A 26,211-nucleotide genomic window follows, 5' to 3' on the forward strand; every position below is an offset into this window, starting at 1 on the left:
CCCCACACTCATCAAGACCACCTGGCTTCCGATAAAGCCTCCAGCACAGAGACCCGGCGATACCAACACAACAAAGGAATCTGTAGGAAAATCTAGGCAGGGGGAAGATGTGGGAATGAAAACAACCTATTATTCTCGGCAAGATTAATAGATGATATTACATGTGTGAAAAAAGAACAGGATGCTATAAAAAATTCAGGGTCCAAAAAAAAAGAACCCCTAAGACTTAAAAACACGATAGCACATACACAGAAAGGAATATTACTCAGCCTTACAAAAGAAGGAAATCCTGACACGTGCTAGCTACCTGGATGACCCTTGAGGACATTATGCCCACATTATTATGTAGAATAAACCAGTCACAAAAGGACAAACACAGTATGATTTCACTTGTGTGAGGTCCCTGGAGCCATCAAATTCATAGAGACAGACAGTAGTAGAAGGGTGGGTGCCGGGGGGCTGGGGGACGGGTAGTTAGTGTTTAATGGAGACAGAGTTTTAGTTTGGGAAGATAAAAAGGTTCTGGAGATGGATGGTGGTGATGGCTGCAAAACAGTGGAAATGTACTTAATACTGAATTGTACACTTAAAAATGGTTAAGATGCTGAATTTTATATTATAGGTGTTTTACTACAGTTAAAGATTAAAATAAACTGAAAGGATGCAAAAAATATGATAGCAGAAATGAAACATTTAATAGATTTTGGAAGACTAAGTTAAAGAAGTCTTAGAAAACAAAACTGTAAAACAGATGGAAAAAAAGGTAAAAAAGATAGGATAATGGGGGATCCAGGCTAGGAGGAATTTGAGAAAAAGAAAACAGAGATGAAGAAATTACCAAAGAAATAATTCAAGAAAATAAGTACATACGTTACCTTATTGAAAAGGTGCAGTGAGTGTCCGGTATGACAGCAAAAAATAAAAAAAAAAAGATACACATCAAGGCAGATGACCCTGAAATGGTAGAATACTAGGGGACAGAAGCTCCTACAAGCTTCTGGAAAGGAAAAAATGCAAAGGATTGGAATTATTTTGTTCTCACTTCAACACTGGAAACTAGAAGACAATGGAGTGACATCTACAAAATTATGAAGGAAAATATTTTATGACCTAAAATTTTATACCCAATGAAACCATCAAGTGTCAGAGTAAAATAAAGATGCAAGGTCATAAAATTTTACCTTCCATGAACTCTTGTTCAGAAGATACTGGAGGAACCAAAACAAGAAAAAAAAAAAAAAAAAAAAAAGGGTATGGGACCCCGAAGATCAAAAAAAGGGGGGAGGCAGAAATATAACAGCGACACCTGAGCACCCCATAGGTCTCCCACTCTTCTCTCCTCCGCCCCATCTATTCTCTACACCATCACCACAATCACCTTTCTTTCCTTTTTCTTCCTTTTAAAAAATTTTGGTAAAATTTGCCATTTTAACCATTTTAAGTGTACAGTTCAGTGGCATTAAGTACATTCACAATGTTGTGCAACCACCTTTCTTTTTGAGTTAAGTAAACTTTTTCTGAAGTAAAACATATATGCAAAAGGGGGTACAAATCATAAATGTGCAGCTTGATTGTTTATAAAGTGCACACACTGTGTATCCCATCAACTAGATCAGGAAATATCAGCTGGGGGAGACCTTCACATCAAGAGCATACATTTTACATAACTGTAACCATAAATACAGTTCTGCAATTAGGACAGCTAGCATTTATTAAGCCTTTATTCTGTATTAGTCTCAGTGTTCAGTGATTTATTTGCATTATTTCATTGAATCCTCCTGATCTTTTAAGGTAGGGATAATAATTATCTCCATTTCACAGATGAGGAAATGGAGGCCTAGAGATTATCCAAGACCATATCATAAGCGGGGTTTGACTATAGCCTGGAGTTAACACCATTATACTGTTCATATTATTTCATGCCTGAACTGCTTCTCATTTTTTCCTTGCCTTATTTATTTTTTACAGAAAAGGCTGTAACCATTTAAAAATTTTTTCACATAGATGTCATAATGAATTTTTTATTGTGGAAGAAATTACATAAAATTTACAGTGTTACCATTTTAAAGTGTACAGTTCAGGTGCATTAAGTACATTCATTATTTTGTGTAACCATCACACAAAAGTCATCACTATTTTGTTCTTCTTTTTCAACACTGTTTTGGGTTTTCAGGACTCCTTGCAATTCCATATGAATTTTAGGATCAGCTTTTCCATTTCTGCCAGAAAAGGCCTGTTTTCTTAAATTTCATCTTCAGATTGTTGATTGTGAATATATACAACTACAGCTGATTTTTGTGTGTTGATCTTGTACCCTGCAACTTGTAGATTCTTTGGGATTTTCTATGTATAAGATCATGTAATTTGTGAATAGTTTTGTTTGTTCCTTTTCAATTTGAATGCCTTTTAATTTATGTATCTTGCCTAACTGCTCTGGCTGGGACTTTCAGTACTGTGCTAAATAAAGGTGACTAAAGCAGGAAAAAGAAAAGAAAAGAAAAGAAATACAACAGTGAAACGGTTTGACGTCTGGGCACCAGGCACAGAGGACAAGCCAGGATAGAGGAGGTCAGAAAGCTCAGGAGAGATTCCTCAGGGGGAAACTGGTGGAATCCCTCACACATATGATGTAAGGAGATATTCCAAGAGGGTTTGGATTGAATTAGTGATAATCATATAGAAAACTAAAGTAAACAAAGAAACACAAAGATGATTAAAAATACAAGTAAAACAAAAGATTACACAGAAAAGAAAACGTAATGTATACTATTACATGGCTTATCCACAGATAACATTTGTATCATTTTAACGTAAACTCCAAATACACACAACCACATTGGGGAGAATGGGAAGACAGGAAGTACGAGGGGTGGTGAAAAAGATAAACCCTCATCTTTCACAGGAGGAGGTCAAGACACAACATCTAAAATAAGAAACAAGAAACAGCAGTATAAGCGTGCTATTTAGCAATGGGAAGGTAAATTCCGAAATACACAGCGGCTGCACCATTTTACATTCCCACCAGCGGTGCGAGGGGTACAATCTCTTCACATCTTTGCCAACACTTTTCAAATTTTTCATTTCAGTTCTAATCCTTCTCAGCTGCAGAATTTGTTTGGTCCCTTTTTATACTCCCTATCTCTTTGCTGATTTTCCCATTTTGTTCATGAATTCCTTCCTTGATTTCCTTTCGTTTTTTGGCCAAGGCCTCCTTGAGCTGAGTGTACTGAAGACGGTTTAAAGTCTTTGTCAGTAAGTGCAGGGTCTGGGCTTCCTCAGGGACGGTTCCTGTATTTTTTTCCCCTTGTGCATGGTGCCAAACTGTCTTGGTTTTCTGCGTATCTGTAACTGTCTACTGCAAACTGGCATTTAGAGCATGACCGTGTGGCAACTCGGGAAGTCAGAGTCTCTCCCTCTGCAGGGTTTGTTGTTACCATCTGCGGTGGTGCCTGTTTGTGCAGGGACTTCTCTGAATTAGTTCTGTAGAGTCTGTATTCTTTTCCGAGCGAGTCACTGCAGTCTCCGCTCTGTTAGTTCAGTGACCAGCTAGTGACTGGACAGAGATTCCCTCAAATGCCGGGAGACCTCCCCAGTCTCTGCAGGGCGGCTCTGCCTGTGCAGCGGAGCCTGAAGGTCGGCCAGAGGTCAGAGCTCAGGCCTTGTCAGGTCCTTCCTGAGCTTCCTGAGATTCTCGGGATACACGGGGACTTTTCCCAGCCCCATCCCCACATACCTCCCTCCCCAGGCTCTCCTGTCGGGGCTGCTCGGTCTGTCTCTGCTTCAACCACCCGCCCACCCCTCGACCTGGGAGGCAGAATACCTCTGCCTTCAAACGCTTTTACCCGGGAGGCCACCCTGTCTTTAAGGAACCATCAACAGGTCAAAAGGCACAACCACAGTCCTCGGAGAGCAAGGTCTGTTTGGCGCCCTCTGGTACTAGCGAGCTGCCCAAGGAACAGTGGCCCCCATCTTCACAGTTATCACTGAGCTGGGGGTGCGGGGGACGCTAGCGGGGTGATTTTCCCCCTTCACCTATTACGTATTCCCCCTGGTTGCTGTAAGTTTTTGATTAGATTTCAGAGTTCTGAAAAGGTTGGCCCTGACAGTTTTGCCACCTTATTTCTTGCTTTTGTAGAGTCTTGGAGTCTTGGATTTCCTAACTCCCCACTTTTGCTGCTGTTCCCGTGGCAGCATTTCTAGGGGTGGTGGTAGGACAGATATTACGGATTGCTTTAATCAACGGTCATCTAACCCCTTTCAAGGACCTACAAAGTTGAAAAGTACATCTCCAAGACACACATGCAGCCTGGGTTCAGCATGTGATTTGGGTTCTGTCAATCAGAGGCACTTGCATGAGACGGATTCAGAGCTGAGTCACACGGGGAAAGAGACAAGGCTGCGGCATCCACTTTGCGAGCCCACCCCATGGCAGAGGCGGTCTGATTCTGGAGCCCACAGCTCCAGTAATCACGGATGCAGCTCCCCTGGCAGGTCAGTTCTGACATGTACAATTTGGGAGTCATTGGGTTGGCCAAAAAGTTCGTTCGGGTGTTTAGAAAGAGGTTACGAAACACCCGAACGAACTTTTTGGCCAACCCAATGTTTCTAGAATTTCAGCCTGGAGTATGTGTCTTTAATACTCCCAACAATTCTGTGAGCTAAGTATACCCTTACTAAACAAACCCCTTCCTGCTTAAAACACCTGGAGTGGATTCAGTGGTCTGTAGCAAAGAACCCTGAGAAATTCAAATGTAAAGCAACAAGCAACCTAAAGGTTCATTAACAGGAGACCAGATAAAGTATGGTGACGCACACCGTGAAAACCTATGCAGGTATGAAATATAATAAAGTAGCTCTAAATGCACCAACAGAGAGATGACCACAATACATCAACTGAAACGTTCATCACAGATCAATATACGATCCCATTTTTGTAAAGTAAGTTTATATACACACATTTGTATATTTAAAGCAGTGGTTCTCAACCAGGGGCAATCTTGTCCCCTCCCTCTCCTGGCTGGGGACATCTGCCAATGTCTGGAGACATTTTTGGTTGTCACCACTAGGAGAACGCCATGGCATCTAGTGGGTAGAGGCCAGGGATACTGCTGTAATCCTACAAGGCATAGGGCAGCCTCCACAGGAAGAATGATCTGGCCCTAAGCATCAGCAGGGTGAAAGCTGAGAAACCTTGAGTTAAAGAAAAATACCCAGGGACTTCCCTGGTGGCGCAGTGGTTAAGAATCCGCATGACAAGGCAGGGGACACGGGTTCGAGCCCTGGTCCGGGAAGATCCCACATGCCACGGAGCAACTAAGCCCGTGTGCCACAACTCCTGAGCCTGCACTCCAGAGCTCGCGAGCCACGACTACTGAGCCTGCGTGCCACAACTACTGAAGCCTGTGCACCTAGAGCCCGTGCTCTGCAACAAGAGAAGCCACCACAATGAGAAGACTGTGCACCACCAACAAAGACCCAATGCAGCCAAAAATAAAGAAATTTATAAAAAAAAAAAAAAAGAAAAATACCCAATTGTTATAAAAAATATTTTTAGAGGGTAAAATTGAGCAATGGGCTAGGAGTTGTCACTGTTGGTTTATTTATTTATAAATTGATTGATTGATTGATTGATTTTTGGTTGCACTCGGTCATGGTTGCTGCACGCGGGTTTTTTCTACTTGCAGCGAGCGGGGGCTACTCTTCATTGCTGTGTGCGGGCTTCTCATTGCGGTGGCTTCTCTTGCTGCGGAGCACGGGCTCTAAGCGCATGGGCTTTAGTAGTTGCAGCACGCGGGCTCAGCAATTGTGGCTCTCAGGCTCTAGAGCGCAGGCTCAGTAGTTGTGGCTTGCGGGCTTAGTTGCTCCGCAGCACATGAGATCTTCCCGGACCAGGGCCCAAACTCGTGTCCCCTGCATTGGCAGGCTGATTCTAAACCACTGTGCCACCAGGGGAGTCTCTATGTCACTGTTTATACACAATTATTTTATTTTCTGCCAAAGAATTATTTTGTTTTAAATTGAAAAAACACAAATAAGGAATAAAGCAAATAGCACCATTTTTTTCTAATAATAAAAGGAAAAAATGCTTACTGTAAAATATTCATATTCAGAAAACACAGAAGTAAAGAGAAGATCAGTTATGATCCTTTTGTATGAGCTAGAACTGTTAAGCAACGGAACCCAACCGGAACTGTTTTAAGAAAAGGGGAAATCTGTCCTAAAGATTTCAGTGTCTCACAGAAGCCAACGGTACCCAAAAAGGATGCTGCCGAGCCTTGAGATGCTGGAGCCAGGAGACCCAAGGGGTCTCATTCGGTCTTATTACCTGGCCATCTCCCCGTGCAGCTGACCCGTTCTCTGTCCTCCACTCTTCTCCTGGTCAGTTAGCCACGTCAGGGTCTCTGAGACCACCTCCACCTCAGGTTCAGCCATCACTCGGAGGATGCACAGGACTCAGCCCAGAGTCACACTCACGGTGACGAATCTGTGCACAGACTTATCTCAGTGAAAGGACACAAGGCAAGATCAGCAAAGGGAAGAGCCCTGTGGGCTCAAGTCCAGGCGCGCAGGCTTCCAAGAGTCCTCTCCAGGCGGAGTCACATGGCGACGAGCCGTGAGAACACAGGAGGCTCTCCGGGGACTCGGCACCAGCGTTTTCTTCTGGGGGCTGGTCACGCAGACGCCCTTTACCTTGTATGAACACAAACTCCAAACTCCCAGAGGGAAAGCAGAGGTTCAGCATAAACCACAGTGTTTGTACCAACTGTTCAGGCACAGTGAGCCTCTCTCATCAGCTCTGGGAACGGTGGGAACCCTCCCGAAATCCAAGTCCCCAGACGCCAGCCCCGGGCCCCCTGGCTGGCAGCCTCGTGGGCACAGCCTCCTCAGGCCTGCCACGCCCGCTCTTTCCTGCACAGCGACGAAAACACGCTGCACAGTGTCCGGTGCTGTATCAGAGGCACGTCTCTCTCAGTTCTAGTTCCGAACCCCCTGGCTTAGATCGGGTGCCTTCCCGGACCCATTGGCAGTGGTGAGGGTGTCACTGGGCTGCTTTGCGATCCGTGTAGGTGAAGGTGGGGGAAGACCCTCCCCATCTGCTGTGCACACAACCTCACAATCTACAACCTTCATTTGATATTGTTGTTCAGAAAAACCTTTTTATTGCTCAGAATTTCATCCATCTGGGCGTGCATACACAACTGCGAGCAGGAAAGGGGGGCTCCTGAGCACTGGCTCACGAGATAAAACCAGCAGGAGTTACGGGTTGACTGCACGTCTACCACAACCTTCATCTTGATTCTCCAGACAAGCTCTACTGTTGCCTCAGGTTGTAAGACAATGCCTGGTGCCATTTAAAATGTCTCCACAACATACAGACGGCCAACAGGCCCATGAAAAGATGCTCAACATTGATAATTATTAGAGAAATGCAAATCAAAACCACAATGAGGTATCATCTCACACTGGTCAGAATGACCATCATCAAAAAATCTATAAATAACAAATGCTGGAGAGGGTGTGGAGAAAAGGGAACCCTCGTGCACTGTTGGTGGGAATGTAAATTGGTGCAGCCACTATGGAGAACAGTATGGAAGTTCCTCAGAAAACTAAAAATAGAGTTATCGTATGATCCAGCAATCCCACTCTTGGGCATATATCCAGAAAAGACAAAAACTCTTAATTAGAAGAGATACATGCACCCCAATGTTCATAGCAACACTATTCACAATAGCCAAGACACGGAAGCAACCTAAGTGTCCACCAACAGATGAATGGATAAAGAAGACATGGTACATAAATACAATGGAATGTTACTCAGCCATAAAAAGAAGGAAATAATGCCACTTGCGGCAACACAGATGGACTTAGAGATTATCATACTAAGTGAAGTCAGACAGAGAAAGACAAGTATCATATGATATCACTTACACATGGAATCTAAAAAAATGACACAAATAAACTTATTTACAAAACAGAAACAGACTCACAAAGAAAACAAATTTATGGTTACCAAAGGGGAAGGGGGGGGGTGATAAATTAGGAGTAGGGGATTAATAGATGCACACTACTATATATAAAATAGATAAACAATGAGGATTTACTGTATGGCAAGCACATGAACTATATTCAATATCTTATAATAACCTATAATGGCAAAGAATCTGAAGCTGTACACCTGAAACTAACACAATATTGTAAATCAACTATAGTTAAATTTTTTAAAATGTGAAAGAAAAATGTCTTCACAAATCACCGTGTTTCATAAACAGCTGCAGAAGCAGAGACAGCAGGTGAAAAGGGGCCTCCACAGAGTACAGGCCAATAAGGACATTGGTTTACTATTGGGAATCTATCTTTATAATGCAGGAAAAGAGCCACTTTAATGACGATAAATAAATCAAAGCATTTTACATTCTCTGAATCGTGCTTGCAGCTCTCAAGAGACCTGTCTCAAAAAAGAAAACAACCAACGGAGCCCCAAGTGGCCTGATGGAGCACAGGCTGCTCGCTATTGGTTAGGCGCTTGCTGGTGCTTGTCTGGGAAGCAGAGACAGAAAAACACAGTGCCGGGGACAAGGACGTGGGTGTTCTTTCCAGATGCAAAATAAGGTTTGTTTTGGACAACACAAAGACTGCTTTTTTCTCTAACACAGAAGAATGTGTAGCTGCTAGCTGAGAGCTTAAAAACAGGCTCAAAGATGTCTGGGCCTTCGTGACAGCACAGCTATCTCCTTGCTAGCTCAACTCGTGCAATACAAAATCAGAAACTGAACAGATTCAGATACATTTTCAAGTAAGTCTCTTGACATCTCTTGACATCTGAACACTGGCTTCTTGCTCTCTGACATGCAAAAGGCAAATATAGTTTGAATGATGGGGGATACTTCTGTACATCTTCGTCTAAGGGAGGGGTCAGCCAACTTTTCCCGGGAAGGGCTCTTTTGCAACTACCCAACTCCACTCTTGTAGTACGGAAGCAGCCATAGGCAACATGTAAATGAATGGATGTGACCGTGTGCCAATAAAACTTTATTCATGAAAAACACGTGGTGGGGGCTTTCCTGGTGGCGCAGTGGTTGAGAATCTGCCTGCCAATGCAGGGGACACGGGTTCGAGCCCTGGTCCGGGAAGATCCCATATGCCGCGGAGCAACAGAGCCCGTGAGCCACAATTACTGAGCCTGCGCATCTGGAGCCTGTGCTCCGCAACAAGAGAGGCCGCGATAATGAGAGGCCCGCGCACCGTGATGAAGAATGGCCCCCACTTGCCACAACTAGAGAAAGCCCTCGCACAGAAACGAAGACCCAACACAGCCATAAATAATAAATAAATAAATTTAAAACAAAACAAAACAAAACAAAACAAAACACGTGGTGGGCCACATTTGGCCCCTGGGCCATGGTTGGCTGAACACTGATCTGAGTCAAGACTTAAATGTTACTTAGTGTAACAGGATCAGAGTTATGCTATTTCAAATGGCAAAAGCTTTGATGATATAAAATGTGAAAAAATAAGACGAGCCAGGCCAAAACGAGAAAATTCTGAGTTATAGTATGCGCCATTCAGGGTTAAGGACATTTTAGGTATACCACTTGGAGAAGTCCCATTTTTCTGAAAAATGTGCGATCAATCTTTTAGGTTTATGTTTGATTTTCAAGCCCATTCTTTGTACTGTAATTCCTTAGGTGTTCTGCTCTTCCACTTTAAAGTTTTTGTCAGAAAGGATCTGGTTTAATTATTGACTGTAACACACTTTTATGGCCTTTTCCCTCAGACTTCACCCCCAAACTGTATGTCATAACACAACAATAGATACAAAGAATATATTTGGATTATGAATCATGATATTAAAGTGAACACGTGTGAATCCCACCTCCCAAATAAAAACTAGAGGACCCACACGTTGCGTATCTCCATTTTACTTTTCAATTTTTTTTTTAAATTTATTTATTTTATTTATTTATCTTTGGCTATGTTGGGTCTTTGTTGCTGTGTGAGGGCTTTCTCTAGTTGCGGCGTGTGGGCTTTCTCTAGTTGCAGCGAGCGGGGGCTACTCTTCGTTGCGGTGCTCTGGCTTCTCATTGTGGTGGCTTCTCTTGCTGCGGAGCACGGGCTCTAGGCACATGGGCTTCAGTAGTTGTGGCGCGTGGGCTCAGTAGTTGTGGCTCACCGGCTCTAGAGCACGGGCTCAGTAGTTGTGGCGTACGGGCCCTAGAGCGCAGGCTCAGTAGTTGTGGCTCACGGGCTTAGTTGCTCCGCGGCATGTGGGATCTTCCTGGACCAGGGCTCAAACCCGTGTCCCCTGCATTGGCAGGCGGATTCTTAACCAGTGCACCACCAGGGAAGTCCCTCAATTATTTTTTAATATACATGGGCAGTATACATGCCCAAAGTAATACATGGATACATTTGTTAAAGTTATAGTTTGGTAAGATTTATAATTTAAGTACTGGTTTCCTACCCTGCCCCCACCTACATCTCACCCACCATCTCCTTGATCTTTCTACAGAAGCTCTTCTAACTGCCTTTCCTAAAAGTAAATAATAGCTTTACTGAGATATAATTCACATACCATAAAGTTTACCCTTATAAAATGTACAATTCAGTAGCTTTTGAGTGTTCTCACATGGCTGTACAACTACCACCACTATGTAATTCCAGAACATTTTCATCGCCTACAAAAGAAACCCTGTACCCAGTCACTCCCTCTGAAACTGGATCCCCCTAAAATCGAATTCCCCTGCGGAGTTTATGATAAACCTCTCTATCTAAAAACTTTATTCCCTTCCATGTCGTGCCCCGTTCCGGAGGAGTATATCAAAGAAAAGGCGGGGGGACTGAAACAGAGCAGGATCCTGTGGGGCCTTCCCGGGTACAAAAGCCTCTGTGTCCCCTGTCTCTTTTTTGTAGAAAAAAGGCTTCAGTCTCCTAGGTTTTTCCTGAGCTCCAAAGAGCAGATTTAAGCAGTTACTAATTAGGTAAGGAGGGAATGCGGAAAGAAAGGACAAGTGGTCAAGAAACAATAGTTCAGCATTAAGACAGAGTCCAGGTTCCTCCCAAGGGATACACAGAACAACCTGACGCATATCTTTGAGCTGTTCCGCAGGAACTAAGACACCCCCCCCCCCCCCCCCCCCGCCCAGGCGGCGGATGGTGACTGCAGGCTGACCACAGCTTGTAGACCCCAGACTGGCTGGAACCAGAAGGTTGATGATTAAGATTCCTGAAACACCACCCTGTTACCTCACCTCCAGCCAACCAGAAGGGTGTGCACGAGCTGATTATACACCTTGCAACCCTTTCCCTCTCTGTCTTTAAAAATCCTTCCCTGACAGTCATGGGGAGTTTGGGCCTTTTGAGCGTGAGCTGACCATACGATGAATGGTACACTAATGGCCTGAAGAGGAAAAGTCTGTCCCTGGTTGATCACATACGAAAAGTAAATAATCTGACCCGAAGGAAGAATCTGGGGTTCTCTCTGTTACGTCCAGATCCCAGTAACTTCACTCTACCAGCATTGTGTTGCTGCAGCAGCTTAAACGATACCCATTTATTGTGAGCTCGTGTTTAGCGGGTCAGAAGTCCCGGCAAGCTCCGCTGGGTTCTTTGCTTCAGACGTCAAGGTGTCAGCCGGGCCGGGCTCTGCCCTGGAGGCTCTGGGACAGAATCCACTTCCTAGTTGACTCAGGGTGTTGCCAGAACTCACCCTCTTAAGTTTGCCATATGACCTTGATCGAATTGCCAGTGTCGGCCACAGTCCAGGGCATGGCAGGGCCCTGGGAACGCAGCCAAGGTGCCACCTGCAGAGGGTGGGGGGTGGGGGGCTGCGCCTCGTCCTGCTTCCTGGGAGGTCCCGGGACCTTGCCAAGATTCCGGGCTGAATTCCACGCGTTCATCACCGTTACAGGTCGAGGCCCCTCAGCGAAGGGCGGCGGAAGGCCAAGCAAGCCAGGCACCCTTAGCCTGGCTGAGGTCCGCGGGCGTCGGGACCGCAGAGGAAGGACAGGGGACCCTGCAGCACCAGCAGGTCCGCTCCAGAGCCGCGGGGTGCCCCCATGGCGTCTCCCGGGGGTCGGCAGGGCCTCGGCGCTGCGGGGCCTCCGTGCTGCAACGTCCCGGTCTCCTCGCTGGCTGTCAGCTCCTCCCCACGCGTCCCCTCCACCTTCCAACCCGCCGACGGTACGGGTCCTTACGCTCCAGAGAAAACTCTCGGCTTCTACGGGTTCATGTGTTGGTCCACCTAACCCAGGTCATCTCCCTTTTGTCACATACACAGTGGGAAGCTGCACAGGGCGGGCGAGGGTCACCGGGCATCACTCTTAGAATTCTGCTCACCCCACCCACCCCATCTTGGTTTTCCGCCCCTTTAGGACACTTCCTGGTTCTTTAGAGATGGAAATCTCTCTGCCATAACCCCAAAGAGGGAACTAAAGGCAGATGAAGAAAGGGAGTAGCAGGGGTTCCGTGGGTCGGGTGGGATACAGCTAAAGGCATAACCAGCGCCAAGCCCAAGACCGAGGGCAGTCTGCAGGGCCTTCCCCGGAAGTCTGACTTTTTCCCAAAAGGACCCAAGGAAATCTGAGTTGAGCAGACCATCTGGAAGGGTCTCCTTTTAACGAGAGCCATTTCTGGCTCAGTGCGGGCCCCAGCGCATAGTGCAGGTCTGCTCAGGCTCTACTGCCCAACCTCCATCCTCGGGCAGCCCCGAGACACCAGAAGGCTGGGCGGGGCCTCAGCCGAGGGTCTGGCTGGCCGTTCTAACCTTCGCTGCGGCCAAATGAAGCAGGCACCTCGCATTACTTCAACTCCAGCTGATGCATCACTGAGGCCATGACCTCCAAGCCTAGTACTTGGTGTGAGACAAACACTGATGAAAACATGAGTCCTCGCCTTCTCCAGGTGAGCTGAGCCATCACCCAAATGTCCCCTCTCCGACCTTTGTGTTAAAATTGCATCCGCACGACCGACCGACATTCCCAGGCCTCCTTCCTGGCTTTATTTTTCTCCCTAGCACATTCCACTGGCTAATACAGTACATATTTTACTTTTAAATTTTAATTAACTGTCGTTCCCCATGAGAATGTAAGTTCCTCGGGAGCAGAGATTTTGCCTGTTCCATTCCCAGCACTTAAATATTACATGGCTCCAAACTGGCAGCTCAATACAAATTCACTGAATTAATATAAGGAGAGTTCCTTTTTATTGGCTGCTTTGGGTCTTCATTGTTGCGTGCGGGCTTTCTCTAGTTGTGGCAAGCAGGGGATACTCTTCGTTGCAGTGGCTTCTCTTGTTGCAGAGCACGGGCTCTAGGCACGTGAGCTTCAGTAGTTGTGGCACACGGGCTTCAGCCGTTGTGGCACGCGGGCTCTAGAGCGCAGGCTCGGTAGTTGTGGCCCACGGGCTTAGTTGCTCTGTGGCATGTGGGATCTTCCCGGACCAGGGCTTGAACCCGTGTCCCCTGCATTGGCAGGCGGATTCTTAACCACTGCGCCACCAGGAAGTCCCATAAGGAGAGTTCTGATCTAATCCATCACGCTACACTTTGGTGGGGTAAAAAGAAATCATTTTCACTCAAAATTACATGGCTACCAGTTTTTAAAAAGATGGTTTTTAAACTGTCTGAGTTTTCTACAATTTACTTTTGGCTTCCCAAGTCAGAGAGAACAAGCTTTAAAGGCCTGTCTTAAACAAACAGGTCTAGACAGAGAATATTTTGTGAAGAGTAAATAAATCAGACACATATGATTTGTATTTCTCTCCAAGTTTACAGAGATTTAACAATGAATGGAAGATATTCTGCAGGCAAAATGAGTTTGGGTTTCATCCAGCGTGAGATGCTTTGAAAACTAGTTCAAAATGTTCACAAAAAACAAAGCAAGACAAAGCACTACATCAGGAAATGTCATTCTCACTCTCACAACCGGAAATGTCTCGTCTAATCCCTCCCTGCGACCTACTTATAATGACATTCCACGTTCAAGGGCTGATTCCTTCTGAAAATTTTAATTGTCTTTTCGTACCTGTTCTAGCACGTCCCTCAGCCCACTTCTGTAAATTGGGGAAATGACAGTCCCTTCGACCACGGGCTCGGCCATGGTTGGACCTCGTGCCTGGTTGATTACTCCTTCCCATTTTCACTTTTCTGTTACCAGGCCTACTTCCTTCACCCTGAAACCTCCTGTAACCAGCTCTCCTCCCTGACTCCTTTGTACCCTGGGAGCCTCTATTATTGGTCATTACCCTGATTTTTTCTTTTCCTTTTTTAATGTCACATATATGGGACACTTCTCTTCTTGGGCAGAGTCTGATTTTGAGACGCTTGACTGCTGCTGTTACAAAGATATCCCAGCTGCTGCCTTGCCGTCTGGGCTGGCTCTCGGCCAAGGCCTTGTTTTCTTGCCACCCTTAAAAGCTGGAGGTTGGGGAAGGAGAGTCGTGGTGCCAGCGGCTTCAGAATTTTTAGAAAAATGGGGTAAAGGTATGGGAGGCTGGGTCTGAATAAGGAGAGTGGAGAGGTTGGCCATTTTAAAGAGGGCGTCTCCTTAACGGGAAGGTAAAACAATCCAACTTCCAGAAGAAAATGTAAGAAGATGTTTTCATGACTGTGGAATAGTCAAAGGTTTCTTAAACAGAAACAAAATGCGCTAATCATCAGAGACTGATAAATTATACTTAACTGAAATGAAGAACTTTGTTCAACAAAAGAGTGAAAATGCAACCACCCTGGGAGAGGATATTTGTCTATTTGACAAAGGACTTGTATGCAGAATATATAAAGAACTCCTGGAAGCAATAAGGAAAGAAAGACAATCTGCTTCTAAAAATGGGCACAAAGCCTGAGCAGGTGTCCCAAGACAGACAGCCCAGACAGATGTCCAGTGAGCACATGAAAAGGAGCTCAACCTCACCCTCCAGCAGGGAAACGCCAAGTCACAGCCACAGTGAGACCCCACGTCACACGTGTCCAAATGACCAGGAGCAAAAAGACTGACAACGGCAAGTGCTGGGGAGAAGGTAGAGAAAACAGAAATTTCATAAATCGTTGGTGGGAGGTAAACCATACAGCTGCTTCGGAAATCTGGCTGGCACGATCTACCACACTTGCACACACGGACATCCTGTGGCCCAGCCGTTCCATTTCTAGGTATAGATCCAGAAGGAATGAGCACATGTGTGTGTTCCAAGAGGAGTACAAGAACATACCAGCAGGATTTATGACAGCCCCAAACTGGAAGTGACTCACCTGCCCATCAACAGCAGAAGGGATAAATGAATAATGGTGGGATCATACAATAGGTTACTGATGGGTGAAGAAAATGAACAGACTTACAGTTATAGGCAGCAACGTGGATAAATCTCAATAACTTAACTTAAAAAGACAGATGGAAATACTAGTTTTTACTTCCATTTATATAAAGTTCAAATGTGGGCAAAACGGACGTGGCATTTAGGGACGCACACTTTTGGAGAAAGCCATCAGGAACCAAATTGAGGACAAAGGTACCTGTGGGAGTTGTGAGGGGCTATGACAGGAAAATCACACAAAGGGTTTGAGGGACAGCAGTGCCGTTTCTGGATGCAACTCCGTAGGTTTTCACTTGACAATAATTCATGAAACTATGATTCACGCTTGACGCACTTTTGTCTTTGTGTATGAAATTTCATAATAAAAAAACTTAAACTTATATCAGGTGTTACTTCCTTGTTTAAACTCCACAGAAAACAAAAACTGTCCCAGTAAACCGAAACTCTTCAACTAAATGCAAGCAACTCCTAAAGTAACAGAAGAAGTTGAAGGTCCACCACATGGGGCCTTTATGTGAATTAGGAAACGGCTCCCTCTTTGGGAAGATGATTTAGCGAAAGCTGTCTGCTCGGGTTGAGCAGCCTGTCAGGCACCCTGCTTGGGGGTTTATACCTCCTCTGAGCAAAGGAAAAGGCCCCCTCCCGTAAGAGACGCAGGCCTGCGTTGAGGTCACATCTGCTGGGAGTACAGACGGGCCTTCAGTCCCGCCCGCCTCTCCGACGGGGTCCTTGGGGCCGCACAGACATCTCCCTCCCTGGCAACCCCGCCTGTGAGAACAGAAGTCGACAGTGACAGGCACAGTGGCCCAGCCAGGCCAGTACACACGCAGGACACAGGACCCCGCCCGCCCGAGCCGCTGGACGCTGGCTGCCACCGTCCCTTACCGCGTAGCCCTCCGTCTTCTTCTGGCACCACCTCAGGAGAGCGTTGCGCTTGGAGCCACCGTATTCCCGGGCCAAGGCAGCCAGGGGGTCTCTTCTTTCCACGCTAGTTAGAAAGGAGAGCACACAGTACAGAGAAGATGCTAACTTTTAAAACCCACAAATACATAGGAAATAACTAACTAGATTAGAAAAGCAAAAGTCGAGGTCTATCCAGTAAGACTCTAAAGAAACCACCAAATCGGTCCCATCAACAATACATTTTTAGTGTGTCTCATGGTATGAAAGAGAAAAGTAAATTGTGCTTCTTGGCTTTCAGAAGTCTGGGGAGGGTTTTGTTTTTTTTTTTTTCTTTCCAATCTATCTGCTGCTCCATCCTTCTAGCCTTTTATTTATTTATCAATACTTATGTACAGTTATCATTTTAATTAAAGACACCTATAGAAAAACACTCTGCATGCTTCAAGGCTACACCTATTTCTATGTAACAAATAAAAGGTAGACTGGAAGGGCATTTTAAAAACACCAGATTGGTTACTTACGGGGAAGTGATGGGAATGGAGATGGAAAACAAAATCGGTAAAACTGACTCAAAATGGGGGGGGGGCCCTGAAACTCTGAAGGTGACACTCATACTCCTCAGTTTATGGTGCAAGAACTCAATTCTGAGCACCTGTTTAGCCAGAGGAAGTGATTTCACTAATTAATACCATATCATTCCAAGAGCAAGAGTCTAGGTGCCCCAGCCTCAGTTTTCTACAGACACCTACACTTTGTACGCGACCTAAAATTATCCAAATACTGAAGAGGGACTAAAGATCACACAGTGTCTTCCATGACGAATATCATGAAATGAGAACGACATTCCTATAGCTTGTGGAACGGTATTCTATTTCCCTACACCACTAGGAGTAGAGCGAGAACAGGAGGTGGTGCATGTCTGGAGAGGCACCTGTAGCAACAATTTAAGGGCAACAGACAAATACTCTATGACAGGATTTGTACGCGGGATCTAAAAATAAAACAAACTAGTGAATAGAACAAAACAGACTCACAAATATAGAGAACAAACTAGTGTTTACCAGTGGAGGGGGGCCGATATAAGGGTGGGGGGATTAAGAGGTACAAACTACCGCGTGTAAAATAAATAATCTGCAAGCATATATCGTACAGCACAGGGAATATGGCCAATATTTTATAACAACCATAAATGGAGTATAACCTTTAAAAAGTGTGAATCACTATGCTGTACACCTGAAACGTATATAATATTGTAAATCAACCATACCTCAATTTTTTAGAAAAGAGTAATAGGATTTCCTCCCCGAGGTATATATCATCAGGGCATATATACAAGAATGTTCACAGCAGCACTTTTTATAATAGCAAAAAATTGGAAACAAGCAAATGTACCTCATCAGGAAATGGATAAACTGTGGTATATTCATACAAGGGGATACTATGTACCCATAAAAACTAAAGAGTTACAGATGTATGCAATAATGTGAGTGAATCACAGGAACAATTTTGAATTTAAAAAAAGGAAATAAACACAAGATGTTTCCATGTATACAAAATGTTAAATATATAAATTAAATAATATACTGTTTATACTGCTAGAGGTACAAACATACATGGTGATAGTATAACGAAAAGCAAGGAAAGTTCAGAATGGTGGTGACCTTGGAGGGGGGCAGGGAGGTGATACCAATGAAGCGGCTGATAGGAAATTTCAAAAGTAATGATTTTCTTTTCCTTAAACTAGAAGGTAGGTACCCAGGTGCATCTCCATTGTACTGTTAATTCTTCATGCCTTAGACATATTTTATTATTATTCTTTTGTATCCATCCACTATTTAATGACAATGACTTTTAAAAGAGTAACGGGACACTTCGGGACCTCAGGTGGCTTCTCTCCCGTGTACCCGGCATATTTGTAAATTGGAGTCCATGAGTTTCTGTGGTCAGAATCACTGTTAACGATGAAGTTATGGTGATTTTGCCTGTTTTTACTAGGCCTGGTCTTAATTCATCACTTAACTCTTCAAATTTGTCAGCCAAGTTTCTAGGCCTGACAAATCAGAGAAGACTGAAGGGAAGCCTTGCAAAAGAGTTTCTGCATAAGCAAATAAACCATTTACCAGTTTTCTTTAAAATTGTAAAGTTAACTAGATATGATTGCAATAATAATAATAATACGAGAATTTCCAAAGTAAATAATTTCTATTCTATTATTGGTTTGTCTCAATAACATGAATATAAAAATGAAACAACAAATTAACTTCACTAATCTAACCTTTCATGATGAATGTATAATATAAATAGCATATTAATATACACATAGCCTGTCTGTATACATTTCTGGCATAAAGAAAAGAGAAATTTCAGAATAGCACTAATTCTGGTACTTAAAGCCTGTTTTGATTATTTAAATCTCTTGCACATAAACAAGACAGAAATGTAACATCTGGGGCTTTAAAGTAAACCTCTGAAAGATATGACCTCATCTATTTGGGTCCAAATATAGGCCACACCCACAGATATGACAATAGCTGACCTGAGGTATTCAGACTTACATAAAATCCTTTTATAATACTCATAATGGTAGTTCTAATGTTTGTTAAAAAGCCACTACTTCTAAAGTAGCCCATTTTGTGTATTCATCTACCTGCCTATTCATAAATATTTACTGAAAGGCTCAGTGCAGCACAATACAAGGGGCTGAGAAAGAGATCAAAGTGTTAATATGAAGTATTTACTGTCCACTAAATTATAGCCCAAACGGTGACAAAGGCACACATACTATGCAACGGTAAATTAAATACCAAATGGGTGTCAGACACCAAAGGCAGAAAAGGGGGTGTCCCGGATACCGGGTGGTGAGCTGCAACCTCAGGGAAGGGTTGACACAGACGGAGAAGTGGTATTTAGGAGTGTGAAAGGACAAAAGGAAGACAGTTCGGCCGGAACCTCTTCAGCAGTCAGGATTGCTGGTGTGACACTGCAAAGGCAGGAGACATAACAGGCTCTGATGGATACCTGAGTTTGCTTTGTGGCTTCCAGCCCCCGGTGGGAGCGCTCAGCAGCTTGGAGCCCCCGAAGCCCAGAGAAGGGGGTCTGCTCAGGGACTCGAGTGAGGGGCTCTTGCGGAGATAAGGGTCTGGTCTCAGGTCCTCGGCCCTTCCCTTCAGAAGATCTGTGGGGACAACAGAATCACCCGTGTGAGGAGAAGAGGCCCGACGGGTCACCACACTCCCCAGTACAACCCTCACATCAGTGTCACGTACAAATGCACAACAGACACTGAATCACTGTGCTGTGCACCTGAAACCAACACAACATTTTAAATCAACTACACTCCAGTAAAATTATTACAGAAATACACAACAGATACAGATGGAGATACATAGATACACTTTTTGGACTGAGTGATGAAAATGCAAACAGGGACGTGGTGTTTTCTAGAAAGGATTCTCCAGGCAGAACTGGCTCTGTAATTCATAGGGACTAATGCCAAGTTAGCCCCTTGTTCAAAAATTACTCTGAATTTCAAGATGGCACCAGCAGGGTACTGAACAGAGATCCTGCTTCTAAGAGCCTTTGGCAGGTGCACGGGTGGCCAGGCCCATGAAGCCAGCCCGACCCCCGGTGAAGTGCCATGTTCTAATCGACGCGCATCTGAGGGAGGGCGCCAGCAGGAAGACCCCTAGTGGGATTATCGGGTCAAAATGCCGGGAACAGGAATGACATCCATTTCCCAGGACAGGAAGCCATGCCAACCACAGGGCCTGGCTTGCCAAAAATCAGTCACGATATTTCTTCTAAGGTTCCTCTCTGCTGTCATATTAGTTTGTGGCAAAACAGCTAATGAAACAGCCTAACCCTCCAGAGGATATTTCCTAAAGGATCACAAAAATGTAGAATGGGAGAAAATTCCCAAGACTGTCTAGTTTGTATGTACAGAGGATTTGGGAGCAGGAAACTGGTCACTTGCTTGATGCCACACACAGCTGGTGACCAGGCCAAGCCCAGGGTCCCTCCTCTGACGCCACAGTCGTGGAGAAAACAATACTTGTACAGCTGATAGCATCAATTATGGGTGCTCAAGCTGGGAGTGAGGCTAATTAGCTGGGAAGAGCAGAGAAAAACAGAGTTTACGTCACTAAAGGGAACAACAAAAACAGTGTATTAACCCCGGTCCTGCAGCTTCTGGGGACGTGATGCTGCAAGGCTGGCCAGAAAGCAGGCCATTGTCACCGTGCGGTCCTTTCCGAGCCAGGTAAACAGAATCACCTGGGTGGACAGGCGCCTGCGGGGGGGAAGGGGGGTGGCTGAGGATGAACTGTTTACTTCCGGGCAATCGCCGCTGTGGGCTCAGCGTCAGTATTTATCTTGTCAATGAAAAGAACGGTTTCTCTACACAAAGGAAACTTTAGAGCTGGAGGAACAGAGATTACCAATACTAAGACCAAAAGTTCACCTGATGCACTGGAAAATGGTTCAGATGGTAAACTTGATGTTACAGATATTTTACCACCATTGAAAAAACGTAACACACAGAGCCCTGTGCTTATAACCAAGTTATTCCTATTTCACGCTATGTGGCCAATGTGGAGAACTCAACGCGGGCACCCCCTCTGGTTTCCTTATTCCTCTGACCCTGGACAACCCGTGGTCTCTGGTCACCATTTCCTTCTTCCTGGAAGTCATTATGACAACTTGAAGCCCTGTACAAACCGTGACCACTTCTTTATGAAGCTGCTCATCAAAGCGATCGCCAGCCTTGTCACCCGAAGGCAACCGGGTAGAAGGAATCAGGAAAAGTCCTATCCTGGTCCCAGAGCTACTCAAAATCAGTGTGGCCTTTGTAAATCGCTTAAGCTCTTCAGGGCTTGAGCCTCTTACCCGTAAAATGCAGGGAACGGACCAAGGTAATCTTTAAATTCTCAATGTCAGTGTTTATCTAAGGCTAAAATCCTATTAATTCCATGAAAAAGAAAAAAATTCAGAAGGGAAAAAAATAAGGTGGTGAGGTGAAACAGTTTACAGTCAAAGGGTGAAACTTGCCTCACAGAGACAACTATTTTAAGGATAAACCTGTGTTTGACCATGGCCTAAAAGGACAGTGGGGATGTCTTTTTTATTAACCATGTCACAGAAACTGTCTAAGACACAACGGATTTCTCTCCATGCGGTCTAGATTTCTGGCTTTCTCTCCTTCTAACAGGCACCAGGAATAAGTCAGTTCGTGTTCTTTTCACCATTTTTGTTTCCTTATAGCAGTGACCTCGCAGCCAGCCATCAATTTCCAGGGTGCAGGTTCTAGACAGCCGGAACCTTCCGCTGACGCCCCCTGGCTCTGGGGTGTGAGCCGACTCCGCAGGCGACAGTGCGTAGGTGACAGCAGCCCCTCCGCGGCTCTGTCCCCAGCCCGGCTGGGTTCACTCAACCCTCCAGGCTGTCCCGCGAGGCGGACAGCACGATTTCTGTTTCAGAGATGGGGGAACCCCAGCGCCGAGGGCTGGAACAGCCGGGCCAGAGCCAGACGGGAGGTAGCAGGGGGGCCAAGGTGCAAGCCCACACGCCGTCCCACCCCGGTTCCCCCTCAACAGCTCCTTCACATCAGCCATCAGCACGGCACGTGCAGCAGGAGCGAAAATGAGGCGCGTGAGGCCCTGCGGTCACAAGCAGCGCTTCACCGTCGGGATCCGAAGTTTTAAAAACATGGCATAACAACAGGAAGAGGTCTACACTCAGAGCCAAAGATGGCTCAGAAGAGGCATATTTTAGGTACTGGGGGAGCGATAGACCTTCAGAATCAGGTAAGATTTTTTTCTCAAAATAGTTACTTTTAAAGATGAGATATGCTCTTGAGATTTAGTTAAAAGAACAGACAAAAGACCTCCAGAGCCTGACATTTCTCCCAAACTCATGCACCCTGAGAAGTGCAGCCAGCAGAACACAGCTGGGGTCTTGTGTCCATAACACATACACTCAGAATCTGAAATCGTTTGCAATAAATGCCACTTATTGCAAATAAATGATTCTTTTTCTAAGCTCAGTTTCATGCAAAGAAAAGAAGAAAAGTTTACCTCACAATACGTAAGTCAAAACTACTTCCTATTTAAGGTGATTTACCTGAGAGGGGAAGGTCTGGGAGATCCAAGTGCTGAGTCACTCCTTTGCTGGCCGGCCGAGCACTGCTGAAGGTTGAATGCCTCTGAAACCAAAAGGTACCCACACAGGTGGACGTGTCACATCAGGGACAGCATGAGCAAGGGGTGTGTGCGCGTGTGTGCGCGTGTGTGTGCGGGTGCGTGTGTGCGCACGCGCATAAAACAGTTCTCAAGCTCGTTAGAATCCCCAGGGGGACCTTTTAAAACGACTTCTTTATTTGAATAGGTAATAAATCCTATTAGGAACAGAAGGGACACAGAGTGAAAACAAAGTCTCCCTTTCACTCCCATCACCCAGTTCTTCTCCCTGGGGTAACTGTTATTAACGAGGTTTGTGAACATCTTCCTGGAATATTCTATGTATATTCAAGGATGCGTGTAAAAAATACTGTTTTTTAATGGCCAACGGGCACATGAAAAGATGCTCCACATCGCTAGTGATCAGGGAAAAGCAAATCAAAACCACAATGAGATATCACCTCACACCTGCGAGGATGGTCATTATAAAAAAAACAACCACCACAGAAAAAACAAGTGTTGGTGAGGGTGTGGAGAAAACCCTCGTGCACTGCTGGTGGGAATGTGAAATGGTGCCGCTGGTACGGAAAACAGTAGGGAGGTTCCTCAAAAACATAAAAATAGAACTACCACGTGATCCAGCAATACCACTTCTGGGTAGATACGCAAAGGAACTGAAAACGGGATCTTGAAGAGGTACTTGCACACCCATGTTCACTGTAGCATGATTCACATTAGCCAAGAGGTGGAAACAACCTAAAAGTTTATTAACAGATAAATGGATAAAGGAAATGTGGTCTTTGCATGCAATGGAATGCTGTTTAGCCTTAAAAAAGAAAGGAATCCTGTCACTAGCTACGACCTGGATGGACCTAGAGGGCAGGACCTGCTGACAGGGGACTGCACCTGTGCCGTGGCCCGAAGCCTGAACCTACATGTTGACAGGAGTGGTCCCAGGCTGCACTTAGAGGAAGACTCCCTGATTCTGGCAGGAATAAATGTTCCTTTAATGGGCCAACCCCGGGGTGTTGTGGGAACGTTTGCTGAAGCGCAGTGCAGACCAGAGCGTCCCCCGCAGCCTTCCCTGTGTTAAATTCCTTCCTGCTTAACTAGCTAGAGTGACTGACGTACTTACAAAAGAATGGGGGTACACATTCATACAGAAATCGCCCCTTGAGTGGGGAAAAATTTGTAGAAGGAATTTCACTTTTGTAATAAGTTTAATCCAAAACAACCTAAATGCCTATCAACAGAGGAGAGGTTAAGTTAATCACTGCATTATCATATAGCCTTCAAAAAGAATGAATTACTTCTCCAAACACTGACATTGAAAGATATCTGATACATTCCTTCATTTATTCAACATATATTTATTGAGCTTCTACTATGATATGATTACGTGCAGCCACTGTTCTAGACAAGAGATAATAACATCGAGCCGAAGGGATAAAAATCCCTGCCCTCGGGGGTACATGCCAATGACAAAGCGAAAGGAGCCAGTGTCTGAATAACACGTAGTGTAACCCAATTTATAACACTTTCTCTCCCTCACTACACACACACACACACACATTTTTTTTTAACTACTCTTTTTTTTTTTTTAAAGTATTTATTTATTTATTTATTTATGGCTGTGTTGGGTCTTCGTTTCTGTGCGAGGGCTTTCTCTAGTTGCGGCAAGCGGGGGCCACTCTTCATCGCGGTGCACGGGCCTCTCACTATCGCGGCCTCTCTTGTTGCGGAGCACAGGCTCCAGACGCGCAGGCTCAGTAATTGTGGCTCACGGGCCCAGCTGCTCCGCGGCATGTGGGATCTTTCCAGACCAGGGCTCGAATCCGTGTCCCCTGCATTGGCAGACTCAACCACTGCGCCACCAGGGAAGCCCCCCACACACATTTTTATGTTAAAGAAAAACATCTAGAATATACAACAAGCCATAAACAGTGGTTAATTCTGGGGCTAGGGAACAAGGGGGATTTTTCACTTTTTCCCTTTTATACTGAAATTTTTGAAAAAAGATATTTTAAAAATAAGGACAAGGGCTTCCCTGGTGGTGCAATGGTTAAGAATCCGCCTGCCAATGCAGGGGCATGGGTTCGAGCCCTGGTCCGGGAAGATCTCACATGCCGCAGAGCAACTAAGCCCATGCGCCACAACTACTGAGCCCGCGTGCCACAACCACTGAAGCCCGTGTGCCTAGAGCCCGTGCTCCGCAACAAGAGAGGCCACCGCAGTGAGAAGCCCACGCACCGCAATGAAGAGTGGCCCCCGCTCGCTGCAGCTAGAGAAAGCTTACGCGCAGCAACGAAGACCCAGTGCAGCCAAAGATACATAAATAAATTTATAAAATAAAATAAAATAAGCACAAGAGTTAAAAATTGGAAATAATCCAAAAGTCAACCATCAGTAGGATGGATAAACCATCAGTAGAATGGTATATTTACACAAAGGAACGTGACACCGCAACGAGAAAAGGACAAAGTGCCACAAAAATAGGAACGAATCTCACAGACTCAACGTTGAGCACAACAATCCAGTGACGAAGTCTGAGATCCCAGAGGACTGATCTGTGGCGAGAGAGGTCAGAGAACGGTTCTTTCTAGGGGGTCACTGACGAGACGGTGGCACGAGAGGCCCTTCTGAGGTGACCGACATGCTTTATCTTGGTGTTGGTTACACATGGAAACATTCAAGTTACGTACTGAAGAGGTCTGTACTTCACGGTATGTGAATTATAGCCAGCAGTGTGCTGCAGCTGGTGTGCACCTGCTCATAGGGCCAATTGATAAATCTTCAGGAATTCCACAGGCTAAGCTACTAAACACAGCCATTATTAAAATGAGACTATGTTAAAAGCAAAAGTAATAAATACTCAAAACTCACTGCTTCCTAATTATTTTTCTACATTTTGCTAATGGGGTTTACACACCTGCTCTGTCTGTCTTGTACAAATACTATCTAACGTACATCTCTTCTCAACCCCATATGCACTGAGGTCGTAGAAACAGCTTGAAATTGGCCACAACGGGAATATTTACCAAGAAATTGGCAAACACTACAAATCGGGGCTCTTTCCCCCAAGGAGCCAGTTGTAAAACATTTACTAGCAAACTTGTGTTTATAGCTCAACAAAGATAAGTAAAAACGAAGCATGACCTCTTTCACTTTTATTAAATAAAAAATGATTATCATAAAATAAATAATTGTTTTATCTGGTTTTACACAGAAGGTGGTGGAAGTTACCTTCAAGGGCAAAAAAGTGAAAAAAGTATTTTTTTTTAAAGCTTAAAAGATCCCAAACAATATCCATAACTACTAATAACATCAAAAATGGAACTTGTTGATGACAACATCAATCTTAGCTCAGCAGAGGCAAAATGCTGAGTGCCATTAATAACAACAAAGGCCCTGGTCATAGAAATGCCAAGAGGCTTTGGTCTAAAACCTTCAGGTTTTACATGCAGTTACATGCAGTGAACTCTAAGAATTTATAAACTGTAAACATTCTCTCTCTCTGGGGGCATTTTAAAAAATCGATTCTTTGAGAGATATATCCAGTTCAATGTCCACTTCTAATAAAAATTACAATCTTCATTTAACTGAAAACTTTGACAGCGTCATCTTATGGGAAACCAAGAAAGAGGCGTTAACAAACCTGTACGACGTTTGCAGCATCTCAGACCTTCCTCAGGAACCAACAGGTAATTTTTAACGAAAGTTTCATTAGTATTATTTTAAGTGTACTAAAAAAAATGTTCAATGTGCCTCAAAAAAATAAACCCGCTGGTTCTCGGTTCCCTTTTGTTGCCTGGGTACCGCGTGACACCAG

General features: G+C 44.9%; 1 protein-coding gene across 7 annotated transcripts in view; it reads right to left on the reverse strand.

Moving 5' to 3' along the window:
- SPECC1 (sperm antigen with calponin homology and coiled-coil domains 1) overlaps positions 1-26,211 on the reverse strand; it is a 265,582-nt gene that overhangs the window by 36,868 nt on the left and 202,503 nt on the right. For 5 of the 7 annotated variants that reach the window (XM_059908106.1, XM_059908101.1, XM_059908105.1 and 2 more), the window contains 3 exons: positions 22,327-22,408; positions 19,228-19,384; positions 16,192-16,294 (listed from right to left, as the gene is read on the reverse strand). In XM_059908106.1, coding sequence (XP_059764089.1) covers positions 16,192-16,294; positions 19,228-19,384; positions 22,327-22,408 — 342 coding nt within the window. Of the gene's footprint in view, positions 1-15,828; positions 16,075-16,191; positions 16,295-19,227; positions 19,385-22,326; positions 22,409-26,211 lie in introns of those variants that run through there. The other 2 variants (XM_059908104.1, XR_009499670.1) reach the window with 2 other exon arrangements.

The sequence above is a fragment of the Balaenoptera ricei genome, chromosome 20, assembly GCF_028023285.1.
Source record: "Balaenoptera ricei isolate mBalRic1 chromosome 20, mBalRic1.hap2, whole genome shotgun sequence".
Lineage (NCBI taxonomy): Eukaryota > Metazoa > Chordata > Mammalia > Artiodactyla > Balaenopteridae > Balaenoptera > Balaenoptera ricei.